Genomic DNA, 14,767 nt, shown 5'->3' on the forward strand with positions numbered 1-14,767 from the left:
ACATGAGCGATATATTTAGTCTGACTGGGTTACAAATTGATGAAGTCATTCTCACAATAGGGAGAGTAGCCTTGTCTTCCTGTGGGGGTCATTTTACTCATTCCCTTAGGTTCCTAGGGAGTACCCTTAATCCCCAGGCAAGAGTCACTCTATGAAAAGAAAGTTGTTTATGAAATTTAGTGTGCATGGGAATGATGAAGAAACAGAGAAAAACACCACAGATGTACTATTCCTACATTCTATAACTCTGACCACTAATGAACCATGAATCTGTATCCCTCTTAAGTTGATTTAAGTTAGCTTTTTGGTATCATCTTTTACCTTCTATGCCTCATGCTTTTCAAAATCAAGTAACATTTCCCCAACTTTGAAGTACCTATTGCAATACTCCAACAGCTTAAACGAACAGAACTGCACCTTTATGTGGCCTACTTGCCAACATAGAAAATAGGGGGGAAAATACACTTTTTCTTTTGAACTCTGAGAATACTCTAAATTTGTCATTTATTTTTTAAGCATGGGAACATCTTTTCAAAAGAAATCCTCATGGAAGTCTAACAATACCTACACTGTCAACTCTACTCTGCACCTAGAAGAGGGTACACTAGCTCATTCTTCACGCAACAGTACTTGAGGTTTTCCACTTTCATACTCCTTTCAGGGAGTAAAGAATGGCATAACCTGAGGTTGTCACAAAAAGCCATTATCTGAAGCATCTGGACTTGTTCAATCAGATCTGAGAACAAAGTACTGGACTAGAAGGTGTCCTCAAAGTCTTACCATGGGTCCTGGAATACTGGGGTTTGGCTGGCAGAAGAACCTCCTCCTTTCATATCTATCACTACCTTTTAGCTATCAGCTGGAACATGGGGGCCAAAAGGGCTTAGGTGTCCTCTACCTCACAGACCCAGTGTCTTCTAAGCTTTTCTACTTTAATTTTCTCAGCACCTGAAAACTTCACCTCTTAAGACCTTAAAGAGTCTCACTTAAGATATAAAGGCAAAAGCCGGGTGTGGTGGCTCACACCTGAAATCCCAGTGCTTTGGGAGGCCAGGTGAAAGAATCACGTGAGGCCGAGAGTTTGAGACCAGCCTAAGCAACAGTGAGACCCTGTCTCTCCCTCTCTCTATATATAAAAATATATAAAGAGAATTACTTATTTAAGAATTGCTACCCTGATTGCTTCCAGAGAGTCCAATTTAATAAATTACAGGAATTATCTGTTTTAGAACTTTAAGGTTGATTTAGTCCCCTAATGAAGACCAGTGTGACTTTTTGTTGTGGGGAAGGTGAAGACTGTCAAGCATTAATATTCTTTTTTGGGGGGTGGGGGGTTCTTTTAAGGTGGTAAGATGCATATAATATACAATTTGCCATTTTAACTATGTTGTATATACAATTCAGTGACTATTATATTCATAATATTGCATAATCATCACCACCATCTATTTCTAAAACATTTTCATAACCACAAACAGAAACTTACCATTAAGCAATAACACCTAATTCCCCCATCTCCCAAGCCCCTGAAAAATCAAATATTTTCTCCCGTTCTATAGATTGTCTTTTTACATGTGTCTGGCTTATTTCATTCAGTGTTTTTTCAAACATTATTTTAAAACACTTAGCATTATTTCAAGAATCATCCATGTTGTAGCACATATCAGAACTTCATTCCTTTTCAGAGCTGAGTAATAATTCAAGATACATAAAACTACATTTTGTTTATCCATTTATGGACAGTTGAGTTGCTTCTACTTTTTGGCTATGGTTAATAGTGCTGCGATGAAACAGCATACTTGGTGTATACTTGGTGTACAAGTATCTGAGTCTTTGTTTTAAATTATTTGGGGTATATACCTAGAAGCAGGATTGCTAGGTCATATGGTTCTTCTTTAACTTTTTGAGGAATCTCTAAACTACTTTCCATAATGGCTCCATTATTTTACATTCCCACCACCAATGTTAAAGGATTTAAGTTTTTCCACATCCTTGCCAACCCTTGTTTTTTTCTGTACTATTATTACATTATTATTGCCATCCTAGTAGATGTGAAACGGTACCTCATTGTGATTTTGATTTGCATTTCCCTAATGATTAATGGTGTAGAGCATATTTTCAACTGCAAGTTGGCTATTTGTATATCTTCTGTGGAGAAATGTCTGTTCAAGTCCTTTGATCAGTACTTTTTTTAACCGGGTTCTTTTTGTTGTGGAGTTGTAGAAGTTCTTTATATATTCTGTATATTAAATCTTTATCAGATATATGATTTACAAATATTTTCTTCCATTCTGTAAATTGTCTTTTTACTTTCTTTATAGTGTACTTAGATGCCCAAAAGTTTTTAATTTTGATGAAGTGCAACTTCTCTATTTTGTTGTTGTTGCTTGATGTTAGCTGTGGGTTTTTCATTATACCCTTTATCAAGTTGAGGAAGTTCCCTTTTATTCCCAGTTTTCTGCATGTTTTTATTAGGGAAGGGTATCAGATTTTACCAAATGCCTATTCTGCTCAATTGAAATGAAATGTTTGTCTTTTTTCCCTTTGTTTTACTAATGTGGCATATTATGCTAATTGACTTTCTTATGTTGAGGTATCTTTGCATTCCTGGGATAAATCTCACGTGGTAATAGTATATAATCCTTTTAATATGCTGTTGGTTTGGGTTTGCTAGTAGTTTTTAAGAATTTTTTTGTTTGTTTGTTTGTTTTTGAGACGGATTCTTTTTTTTTTTTTTTTTTTTGAGACGGAGTGTCACTCTGTTGCCCAGGCTGGAGTGCAGTGGTGCGATCTCAGTTCACTGCAACCTCTGCCACCTGGGTTCAGGTAATTCTCTTGCCTCAGCCTCCCAAGTAGCTGGGATTACAGGCGCCCGCCACTGCACCTGGCTAATTTTTGTAGTTTTAGTAGAGACGGGGTTTCACCATCTTGGTCAGGATGGTCTTGAACTCCTCAACCCATGATCCACCCACCTCGGCCTCCCAAAGTGCTGGATTACAGGCATGAGTCACAGTGCCCTGCCCTTTTTGAGAATTTTTGTATCTATATTCATAAGGGATACTGGTCTGTAATTTTTTATAGCGGTAAAAACATGTAACATAAAACTTACCATATTAACCATTTTCAAAAGTACAGTTTAGTGGTGTGAAACATATTCACACAGTCGTGAAACAGATCTCCAAAACGTTTTCATCTTGCAAAACTACAACTCTACGCCCATTAAACAACTGGCCTTTTCCTTCTGTCCACAGCCCCTGGTAACCACCACTCTACTTTGTTTCTAGGAATTTGACTACTTAAGATACCTCATGTAAGTGGAATCATACAGTATTTGTTTATCACTGGCTTATTTCATTTAGGATAATGGCCTCAAGTTTCATCCATGTCGTAGCATTTGACAGGATTTCCTTCCTCTTAAGGCTTAATGATATTCCATTGTATGTACATAATACATTTTTTAATCCATTCACCTGATGATGGACATTTGGTTTGCTTCCACCTCTTGGATATTGTGAAAAGTCCTGCTATAAACACGGGTGTGCAATATCTATAATTTTCTTTTCTTGTGATGTCATTATCTGAGTACTAGCTTAATAGAATGAGTTAGAGAGTGCTCTCTCAGTTCTATTTACTGGGAGAGTTTGAGTAACAACAGAGTTAATTCTTCTCTAAATGTTTGATAAAATTCACCAGAGAAGTGATCTACTACTGGACTTTTCTTTGTTGGAATGTTTTGATTACTGATTGAATCTCTTTCCTTGTTATAGGTCTGTCCAGCTTTTCTATTCATCTAAGTTATCTAATTTGTTGACATACAATTGTTCATAGTATTGTCTTATAATCCTTTTTATTTCTGTAAAGTTTGGTGGTAATATGTACACTTTCCTTTATGATTTTAGTTATTTGTGTCTTCTCACCTTTTTCTTCGTGTAGCTAAAGTTTTGCCAATTTTGTTGATCTTTTTCAAAGAACCAATTTTGGTTTCATTGATTCCCTCTATGGGTTTTGTATTCACTATTTCATTTATCTCTGCTCTAATCTTTATTATTCCCTGTATTCTGATAGCTTTGAGTTTACTTTGCTCTCCTTTTTCTATTTCCTTATGTTGTAAAGTTAGGTTGATTTGAGATCTTTCTTTGTTAATGTAGGCATTTACAGCTATAGATTGTCTTCACTGCAATCTACAAGTTTTCCTAAGTTGCATTTTCATTTTCATTTGTCTCTAAGTATTTTCTAATTTCCCTTATGATATCCTTTTTGAACCACTAGTTGTTTAAGAGTGTGTTAAATTTCTACGTTCGTGAATTTTCCAGTTTTCCTTCTGTTATTAACTTCTAACTTCATTTCATTGTTGTCAGAGACCTTTCTGACTTCAATTTTTAAAACTTCGTTGAAACTTCTTTTATGCCTTAATATATAATATATCCTGGAGAATGTTTCAGGTATACCTGATAAGACTGCATATTTTGCTGCTGTTGGATGGAGTTCCATATGTGTCTGTTAGGTATAGTTGGTTTATAGTGTTGTTCAAGTCTCCTATTTTCTTATTGCTCTTCGGTCTAAATGTTCTACCTATCATTAAAAGTGAAGTATGAAACTTTCCAAAAATTTTTGTAAAACTGTCTATTTCCCCCTTCAATTCTGTCAATGTCTGCTTCATATATTTTGATTCAGCAATTTCTTGGTTGCTGTAAACTTTTGACTGTTTTCCAGCATTCTGACAAAATTATTTCAGACAGCTTTTGCTTGTTCTTCAATGCTGCTGTGGAGGGACTGAAACTTGGAGTGGCTATTCCACCATTTTGAACACGGGTCACCCAAGGTGACTTTTGACACTAGCTTTCACTAGAACAGAAAAAAAAAAAAACCCCACCAATAAATCTGTTCTCCAAGAGGCATATTTATAGACATGAACAAGAAAGCTGAGGTTCTCCAGTAGAGGCCTTAAGTCACATTCCCTGCATCTATCTCTTCCATTCCATGTTGGTCCTTGAGTAATCCCCGAGGAATCACAGCATTCCATGAAATTTAGTTTAAAAAGCACTATTATAAATAATTAAAGCCCCTTGATACTTATGTGTCTACTGCCTGTGATTTGATGTCATAAACAGTTGAAGAATAATTTTGGACTAGACGATCTCTTGCTTATTTTCTGATTTACTTTTTCCCAACAAACTTTCCAACTTCTAGTTAATAAAATGCATTTTCATTGAGAAAATTTGAAAAATATGGAAAAGCACAAAGAAGAAAACTATCTGTGATCCCATCTTTCAAGGATAACTTCTGTTAACATGGTTACAGTTGTCACACTTACAAGTCTAATTCTGGTCAATATTTTATATATAGCAATGATCACCTTAGCACCCATTTATTTATTCTAAATTAACAGCTTTTTAATTCCAAGCCTAGGTTTTGATTCCAAGCACAGGTTTCCTATGCGTGGAAACCTATAATCTTATGAGATTAAAAAAAAAATGTATTGACTAACCTTTGAAACTCCATCCTGAATGACTGCCTCTCTAATACCTTTCAATAAAACAAATAACAGGTTGATTGCTGATGATTAGCTTAACGAAATTTCAAAGTTGTAGGTTTCAACATCTTTGTCATTTGTGCCTACTAGTCAAGCTCTGCTCTACTGAAGTTGTTTTTAAACTTTTAAAAGCAGAAGGATGCTTTGTTTTGAAATAAAATCTTGTATGAAACTCTAAAATATAAATAAAACTAAGTTTTTATGGTTGAAGTCTGTTTATACATGTGTAAGTAAGTAGCACAAAGAGGTTTAATTGTACCTGACTAGTATGTTCACAGCCAGTTCTGCTCAGCCTTCCAAATACCCAAATCATTATGCAGAACCCCAGGCTCTGTGATGCTGTTTGAAAACTTCATTGTTCTGTTATATGTCCTCAGTCAGTATTTTTAATGAATCGGTTGGTATTGCTTCTGTATCTCTTATGGCTCCTTGGACAATGCCTGACACACAGCAGGTATTAAAAAGTATTGACTGAAATTAAAGAAGGAAAATCCACAAAGGGGAAAAGATTGGCACATATCCATTACTAGTACTTCAAAACATCTCAGAAAGTATCCCCGCTGAGAGTACAGATCAGTAGTGTTAGATGCCACTGGTATCATACACCATTATGTTCTAAAACACAAAATTTTACAAGTATTTTTTTGACTGGGATTGTGTTAGTAGTTGCAGAATATAACAAAATATTGTTGAATACATATTAAATTTCTTCCATGTGGAAGACACTGTTCGAAGAGCTGTGGAGATTGCAAGATGGCAAAAATACTGTCTTTCCTTTAAAGAACACTTAATACTTGCTAGGTTCTGTGGCTTATGCCTGTAATCCTGGCAGTTTGAGAAGCTGAAGCAGGAGGATCACTTGAAACCAGGAGTTTGAGAAAAGCCTGGGCAACATAGTGAAACCCCATTTCTACAAAAATAAACATTAATAAAAAGCAAGCCTCGCATGGTGGTGTGTGCCTGTAGTGCTAGCAACTGGGAAAGCTGAGTAGAAGGACTGTTTGAGCCCAGGGGTTCAAGGTTGCCAAGAGCTCTGATTGCACCACTGCACCCCAGCATGTGTGACAGACCAATACCCTGTCTCAAAACAAATTAACAAAACTTAATACTCTAACAGGAGAGAAAATCTACATAAAATTCCTACAAAGCAAGCCAATGTGCCAGACAATATCAAGAAAATTTCAGTGTTTTTTGAGCCAGAGGTAGGGAAATTTTGAAAGATGACCAATCTGACAAATAGCTCCATTAATACGAGGCCATTACAGAATGTAGAGGGAAATAATAGGTGCCAAAGGCAGGCAAAAATCTATGGAAACAAATATTTCATTCACTGCCTTCATCTTGAGAAAATAACCGTCTCCTCAAGAAGAAAACATGATATAGAAGGTGGAGACAAGTTAAATGTGACTTGTAAATGTGAAGTTTTCACAATTGGTATGTAGAAATACCAAGAATGGAGAGATCAGTGTGAATTGTAGTGAAGGAAATTTTATGAAGTTGGCACTTTAAGTTGGGCCCCAAAGGATGAGTAGGATTTAGACAGGTGAGAAAGCAATCCCCAATGCTGGAAAAAATATACTATATTTCCAGTATAACAGGAAAAACATGCACCAAAGCCCAGAGGCCAAGAGAATAGCTTCCATGAGGAAAATGGAAGAAAGCACTCTGACTGGAGCAAAGAATGTTTCCTGGGCACCAGGTTGGCTGAGTAGAGTGGAGCCAGATTAATTGTGAGTATAAAGGTGGGAACTCCTAAGGCCAAGATAAAGATAAAAGGTGCAACCTAGTTAGGATGATAGTACAACTCTTTCTTTGTTAGAGCAGGGAGGGAACAGAGTCTTGCTCTGTCACCCAGGCTGAAGTGCAGTGGCACGATCACAGTTCAAGCGATCCTCCCAACTCAGCCTCCCGAGTAGCTGGGACTACAGGTGTAGCACTCAGCTAACTGTTTTTTGTAGAGAAGGGATTTTGCCATGTTGCTCAGGCTTGTCTTGAACACTTAGGCTCAAGCAATTCACCCACCTTGGCCTCCTGAAGTGCTGGGATTACAGGTGTGAACAATAGCGCCCAGCAGATAGTACAACTCTTAAACAAAGAAAACTATGGAAGATATACAAAGGAGTTAGAATGAAAGAGAACAGCCGAGGCACAGTGGCTCATGCCTGTAATCCCAGCACTTTGGGAGGCCGAGGCAGGCGGATCACCCGAGGTCAGGAGTTCAAGACCAGCCTGGCCAACATGGCGAAACTCTGTCTCTACTAAAAATACAAAAATTAGCCGCCGTGGTGGCAGGCACCTGTAATCCCAGCAACTCGGGAGGCTGAGGCAGGGAGAATCGCTTGACGCCATGAGGCGGAGGTTGCAGTGAGCCAAGATCGCACCATTGCACTCCAACCTGTGTGACAGAGCAAGACTCCGTCTCCAAAAAAAAAAAAAAGAGGTTGTAGTGAGCCAAGATCATGCCACTGCATTACAGCCTGGGCGACAACAGGGCAAGACTCCCTTTAAAAAAAAAAAAAGAATTTAAGAGAACAATAACAACAAAATGAATAAATAAAATGACCCAGAAGATGGAGAAGTAACCTGTGGTACCAATCAACAGGGCTGTTGTTAGGACAGGTACTCAATTTGAAAAGGAAGAAAAGATGAAATCAAGATGAGAAAGAATAATTTAAGAGAAACACACATACTTCCAGATAAAAATTACAGTAACCAAATTCTCCACTGTTGGAGAGGTTATTCTGTAAAATTAATTTAATTCCTAGGATGATCACAAGGATGCTTTATCACATGGACATACTAGTTTGAGAGCTGCATAAGAAAAATTTGCATTATCCCTTAGGTTAAAGCAAAATTCACCATCATCTCCCTCCTGAGAACTTACTGCACTTGAAGTTCAGAAGGTTTGTAACGTCTTCTTAAAAACACTTAGCTGTCTTTGGCCTGATGGTTATAGCATTTTCATGCACCACCTTCTCCACCCCAGCCCAATCAGATTAATTTTGCTGACAGAATTATGGAAGTGTTGGATCATGGTTACAGTGCAATGATTCAATCTGTAGTCCCTAGTGCATATTTTTCACTTGAACATGTGAAGTAGAAAGTTCAAGGTGGTTGGACAAGTGCAGAGGAGTAGATGATTGACAGTGAACCTGGATTTCTGTACAGTACTTTTTAAAATTTAAATTGCTTCGACAATGGCAAATGCCAACGGAGCAAGGTGGCTCATGCCAGTAATCCCAGCACTTTGGGAAGTCAAGGCAGAAGGATCACTTGAGGCCAGTAGTTCAAAACCAGCTACAACACACTCTAAACTCATTTTTGTAACGTGGAATAATCAACAATCAGTGGGACTCTTACAAGGGTAAAGTCGGAAATAGAATCTTTCAACTGAATTTAGTTAAAATAACCCCTCCTTATTTGCATTAGTTACTCTTCCAAGTCTGACAGATGTTCCTGACTCAAGATCAGATCATACTATCAACATCCCCTCATGATGAGCATGTGGCTCTGGGCCAAGGACAAGTTTAAAACCACTTCAAGACCTGTTCAGTTTATGTCATGCTTATTCATCACTAATAATCTCAATAATTTTTTATCAATCCTACTTCAATAACTAGGAGTAACTGATCCTACCTTGTCAGCGAGAAGAATGCTTCCGTCTCCAGTAGGGGCAATTGTTTACTTGCCTTTCCTAATTTTTGTAAAGATTCAATGCCACTTATGCCCAGGGTCTTTTTGTCTACTATCATCAGACAATCTGCATTACAGCACACAATCTAATTAATTATCAGGTAATGACCCTCTCATCCCAGAATCTACAAAGCATTTTTCTTGAAAGGTCATACACTATCTCTGTCTCTAAAACCTGGCAATTAATTTCGAGGCAAATTGGAGCAAGGCTAGGAAGCTATAGAACAGCTTTAAGACTGCTGGATTTGGAGTTAGTTTTAGGCTTTATAATTTTTTTGGTAACCTTAGACAATTCACTCCTTTTTTGTTTCATTTTCTAATTCTATAAAATGCAGTACAGCCCCTTCAAAGAAGTTTTACGACGATTTAATGACTTTCTGTAAAAACACAACTACAGTCTTATCTCCATTTACTATGCACTAAGAGAACCACATATATCTGGGTGCCCATATTTTCTGAACAATTCAGGAATCATGTGAAAAGAAAGACAATATTTGAAATTGGACCCACTAGGTAAAATCCAGGCAGTATGGGTCATTTTCTTCCTGCTAGCATTCTATTCTTGCTGAGGCTCACACTCAAAGTCAAACAACCTTTGGATTATTCTTCCCCGCCCCTCTTCCCCCCAGACGGAGTCTCGCTCTGTCGCCCAGGCTGGAGTGCAACAGTGGCGCGATCTCGGCTCACTGCAACCTCCGCCTCCCGCGTTCAAGCGATTCTCCTGCCTCAGCCTCCCGAGCAGCTGGTATTACAGGCGCCCGCCACCACGCCCGGCTAATTTTTGTACTTTTTTTTTTTTTTTTAAGTAGAGACGGGATTTCAGCATGGTGGCCTCGCTGGTCTCGAACTGCTTACCTCAGGTGACCCGCCTGCCTCGGCCTCCCAAAGTGCTGGGATTACAGGGGGCGTGGCCAGGTTATTCTTAAACCCACTCCCTTTAAGTACCTGCAAAATACGTGCTGGTCTCTGGCCCTTTTGGAAACTCAGTCCTGTGCGTAGGACGTCCACCTCACTGGTGGTGTTTCAAATACTAAGTGTAAAATGCTAGAGACAGTACAAAACCCACCAGAGGGGTCCTTCCTAACACGTTGGCATAAGGATCCAAACGGAATACAGGGATAGGAGAGGTGACCTTGGGCAGTTCCAGGGAGGAGTCCATCACCTGACTGGAATGGTCCCTCTGCAGTGGGAGGAGAGTGTATTTCTTCCAACGAAACCTAAATAACCACCTTGCGGCCTGGGACGCCGCGAGGCAGAAGTAGGCGGGCCCATTCACTTAGTGTCAAAGCGGAGGCCGCGCTTCCTGTCCGCGGTCACGTAGGCAGCGGAAAGCCGGGCCAGGCGCCTGCGCGCTGGGAAGGGTAGGCTCAGCGTGTTTTCCGGAACCCGGTGAGTGGCGGACTGCGCAGGCGGCCGGATTCCACTCAGTTTCCGGTCCGGCGAACACCAAAGTCCAGGAATCTAAGCATTTTCAGTTTCTGGGATTGTTAGGAAGCTGCAGAAGCGAGATGGAGGTGGACGCACCGGGTGTTGATGGTCGAGATGATCTCCGGGAGCGGCGAGGCTTGAGCGAGGGAGCAGGGCAGAACCTCGATGTGCGGCCTCGGTCTGGGGCAAACGGGCTTCCCAAACACTCCTACTGGTTGGACCTCTGGCTCTTCATCCTTTTCGATGTGGTGGTGTTTCTCTTTGTGTATTTTTTGCCATGGTGAGTATCTTGAATGCAGAATTGGAGTGGTAAGGAGCATAGAGATAATTTGCTGTCTTTTGGGCGGAGAGGGGACTGAATTCCAGAGTTTATATATGTCCAAGATTACGCAGCTGGTGAGTGGCGCAGTCGGGTGGGTGGGGGAGAAGGACTAGGAGTAAAATGTTCTTCTTTTGAACGTCCGTGGGAGTCTCCAAAGAAGTGTGGAGAAAACTTGGCGTCATATTTTCTCGTGATTTGGAGTGAAACCAGCTAGGCTTGAGTTCCTGCAGCACCGTGAAGCGACCGGAGAAGTTATTTCGCTTTTTGGGGCTTTATTTTTTCATCTGCCCTTTGGGACCGTTAGTGACCCAGGTCATAGGGGTGTAGTGAAGATTGAGATCGTAGTGATTTGCGTGTTGCCTGGCAGTAGTAAGTGCTCAACGAAAGCTGTTTTTTACTATACAGCTGTTTTTTAACATGAGCAGACTACGCAGCTATCTCAAACTTAACATGTCCAAAACTGAACTCTTAACAGCTTCTTACCCAAATTTACTTGCCTTGCAGTGTTCCCATCTCAGTAAACGCCAACTTTATCCACCGTTACCTCCCAGAAACCTGAGACACTTTGTCCTTTTCTTACACACATCCACATATCCTAAAACACTAAGTCACAGAATTCTGTAGTTTACTTGTAAAACCCATGCTCTCCATTTTCATCGCCACTCGCTCTGAAAAGACAATTCTGGCAGAGGATATTCTCTAAGAATAGGGCAGGAGGAAGCGGACACCAAGTGGAGACGGTGATAAGAGACAAGCTAAGGAGAAGCAGTGAGATGAAAGAGGGCTCCTATGGGAGAAGAGCAGTGTAGCCCATCTAGACAGCTCTCCTGGATTTTGGAGTTGATTGTTCACTCACTGTTAACTCCTCTCAGTCACCATGCCTATGAGTTACTTCTGAAATTCTCACTTCTTGAGAGGCAGTCAATTTTCCCAACCCCCATCCTATATTTTCACCAAGAGTTAAGTGTCTTAAGCCTGGCTGTCTGATTTCTTGGATGGTGTGGTAACTTAGAGAAGACAGAGAGGGCCAGGCACAGTGGCTCACGCCTTTAGTCCCAGCTACTTGGGAGGCTGAAACAGGAGGATTGCTTGAGCTGGGGAGGTCGAGGCTTCAGTGAGCTGTGAACGCGCCACTATACTCGTCTGGGGGAACAAAGCAAAACCCTGTCTCAAAAAAAAGGGGGTAGGGGAGCCAGAGGGATTAATGGGGAGGATGGCAAAAGGGATAGGGATTTGTATAAAATTATTGTCGAGCCATTTGTAAAGGGAGAGTTTTACTCTCCCTCCCTATTTTGGTAGAGACTAATAATCTCAAATACAGTGGGGGGTGTGTGTGTGTGTGTGTGTGTTTATGACCTGAATTTTCAGCTCTGGATAGAAAATAGAGGCCTTACAAGACTAATAATCTCAAATACAGTGGGGTGTGTGTGTGTGTGTGTGTGTGTGTGTGTGTGTGTGTGTGTGTTTTTATGACCTGAATGTTCAGCTCTGGATAGAAAATAGAGGCCTTACAAGAAATGTTCCAGGCTTTTCTTTTTCTTTTGTCAATATGTAAATAGGCATAAAGTGTTAAAAATTGGGAAGATAAAGCAAATATTGCTGACAAATACTTGCTTTTTACAGACTCGTTTGCTGATATCTAAATTAAGAAGTTGGTTCTCGAGTGAATTCTGAAAATGGCTACAAACTTCTTGAATAAAGAAGACACTCTCAACAGAAGAATTTCACATCTCCAAGGGACCCTTCCTTTCATTTTACACTTTGTTACTAATTTGCAGAACTCTATTAAATGGGTAGGATTTCACCCATTCCTAGCTAAGTTGTTAAAATTAAACCATTTGGTTCGTGTTTAAAAACTTTCCAACAACATCTAATGGCTTTACAGGAGCTGAATATAAAAGCATTTATACTTAAAGGTCTTGTGTATTCATTAACAAATATAGTAATGTCTTTTAATGTTTTAAGAGTTGATCAGGATTTAATATGATGCAAATAATAGGGTGATTAATAAGGGAAGGTTTTTATGAATTCAAAAGCCAGTTATTCAAAAGCAGGGAAAGATTTTGAGAGAGGGAACAAAGTATTCTTAGATTGCACAGAGGTTAAGTTCCAGTTTTAATTTTTAGGTTTAGTTGGACTCTGTTATGAAAAGATAGGTTATGGGTGGGTGACAGGTTGATACAGTTTTAGAAAAAGCAGGTAATATCAAAGTATTGGAAAGCTAGCATGCATGCCCTCTTACCTGGGTATCTTCCCCCTTTTTTCCTTTTAAATTCTTGAGCCTCCTAGAATGAAGGATTATGTGTTTCAAACCTATTTTTTATTACTGTTGCATTAAGTGTGCTTGTGCCCAAAACATTTATTTTTATAATATCTGTAACTTGCTTAAATACTTCAGCAAAGTCAGCATATTTACTCATTCAACAAATATTTGAGCCAGACATTATTTTAGACACAGCAGTGAACAGAACAAAAAGGCATTCTTGCCTTCATAGAGCTTACATTCTTACTGTTATTTAAATCTAAATGTTATAAAACAAGAATTTACATTCTAGGGTTGATCAGCTGGTATTTAATCAAAAAGGCCACACTCCCATAGCAGCTACTCTAAGCTGTAGTAGCTAATACAAAATATTACTGTTGGCCAGGCGCAGTGGCTCACGCCTATAATCCCAGCACTTTGGGAGGCCAAGGGCAGTGGATCACTTGAGGTCAAGAGTTGTGAGACAAGCCTGGCCAACCTGGTGAAACCCTGTCTCTACTAAAAAATACAAAAAATTTTCCCCGGGCATGTTGGCATGCACCTGTAGTTCCAGCTACTCGGGAGGCTGAGACATGAGAATTGCTTGAATCCGGGAGGTGGAGGTTGCAGTGAGCCAAGATGGGGCCACTGCACTCCAGCCTGGGCAACAGAGACCCCGTCTCAAAAAGAAAATATTCCTGTTAGCCCTAAAGGCTTTACATGAGGAATGGTAAAAGTGGTCTCTTGTTTAAATTAGTTGCATTCAGTATATATGAATTGTCTTAAATATTTTGAGAATATTCCCTTCCCTTTTAAACAGGAAATAAGATCTGGTAAACACTCTGTGTATCTTCCTACCTTTCAAAATGGTTCTTAGAGTTAGTCAAGTCTGGAATATAATTCCTGAGTATAAAGTTAGCAATCATGCCTTTAAGGTGTTGCCGCATCAACCTAAAGAGAACCATCTATGGAAGGTATGGTTGAAACATCTGTGGGAACACAGAACTGGGATTTCACTGAGTTTACCAAATCAATTGTGTGAACTGTTTCTGCACTGCTTGCTAATGGTTTCGTCTAGTAAGTGTTTACTTATATAGCTGAGTTTGGTTTTATTGTAACAAATTACCTGGTAGTGAGATTGTGAGGTGATTAACAGTTCTCACATAGTTTACTGTTAGGTCACACACAGACTTCCGATCATAATCCATACTGTCTTTTTGAGCCTAAAATCAGCCTACTACCACAACTACCAGATACTCTAAAAATTTCTAGTATAGTGAAGATGGAGAGATCTTGGTGTGAAGGTTAATTTTATGTGTCATCTTGATTATGCTAGAAGATGCCCAGATTTCTGGGTTTGTCCATGAGGGTGTTTGCAGAAGAGATTAGCATTTGAATCAGTAGACCAAATAAAAAAGAGCCATCCACTCCACTGTGGGTGGGCATCATCCAATCCCGTGAGGGCCTGGCTGGAATAAAAAGGCAGAGGAAGGGCAAATTCTGTCTTCTCTCTGCTTGAACTGGGACATCCATGTTCTACCCTTGGACA

The 14,767-nt window shown here is 39.7% G+C and overlaps 1 protein-coding gene and 1 long non-coding RNA gene across 6 annotated transcripts in view; one reads left to right on the forward strand and one right to left on the reverse strand.

Annotated features, from left to right (window-relative positions):
• LOC105486177 (uncharacterized) overlaps window positions 1–10,558 on the reverse strand; it is a 66,191-nt gene extending 55,633 nt beyond the window's left edge. For 2 of the 5 annotated variants that reach the window (XR_003019030.2, XR_011621050.1), the window contains exon 1: window positions 10,389–10,558. This is a non-coding gene — a long non-coding RNA (uncharacterized lncRNA). Of the gene's footprint in view, window positions 1–10,171 lie in introns of all 5 variants that reach the window. The other 3 variants (XR_011621048.1, XR_011621049.1, XR_011621047.1) reach the window with 2 other exon arrangements.
• Window positions 10,559–10,590: 32 nt separating this feature from the next.
• Window positions 10,591–12,891, forward strand: ARLN (allregulin). The gene is made up of 2 exons (XM_011748898.3): window positions 10,591–10,934; window positions 12,600–12,891. Coding segments are annotated over exons 1-2 (201 nt in total). The 5' UTR covers window positions 10,591–10,734; the 3' UTR covers window positions 12,601–12,891.
• The last annotated feature ends 1,876 nt before the right edge of the window (window positions 12,892–14,767 follow it).

This window comes from Macaca nemestrina, chromosome 3 (genome assembly GCF_043159975.1).
Source record: "Macaca nemestrina isolate mMacNem1 chromosome 3, mMacNem.hap1, whole genome shotgun sequence".
Taxonomy (NCBI): Eukaryota; Metazoa; Chordata; class Mammalia; order Primates; family Cercopithecidae; genus Macaca; species Macaca nemestrina.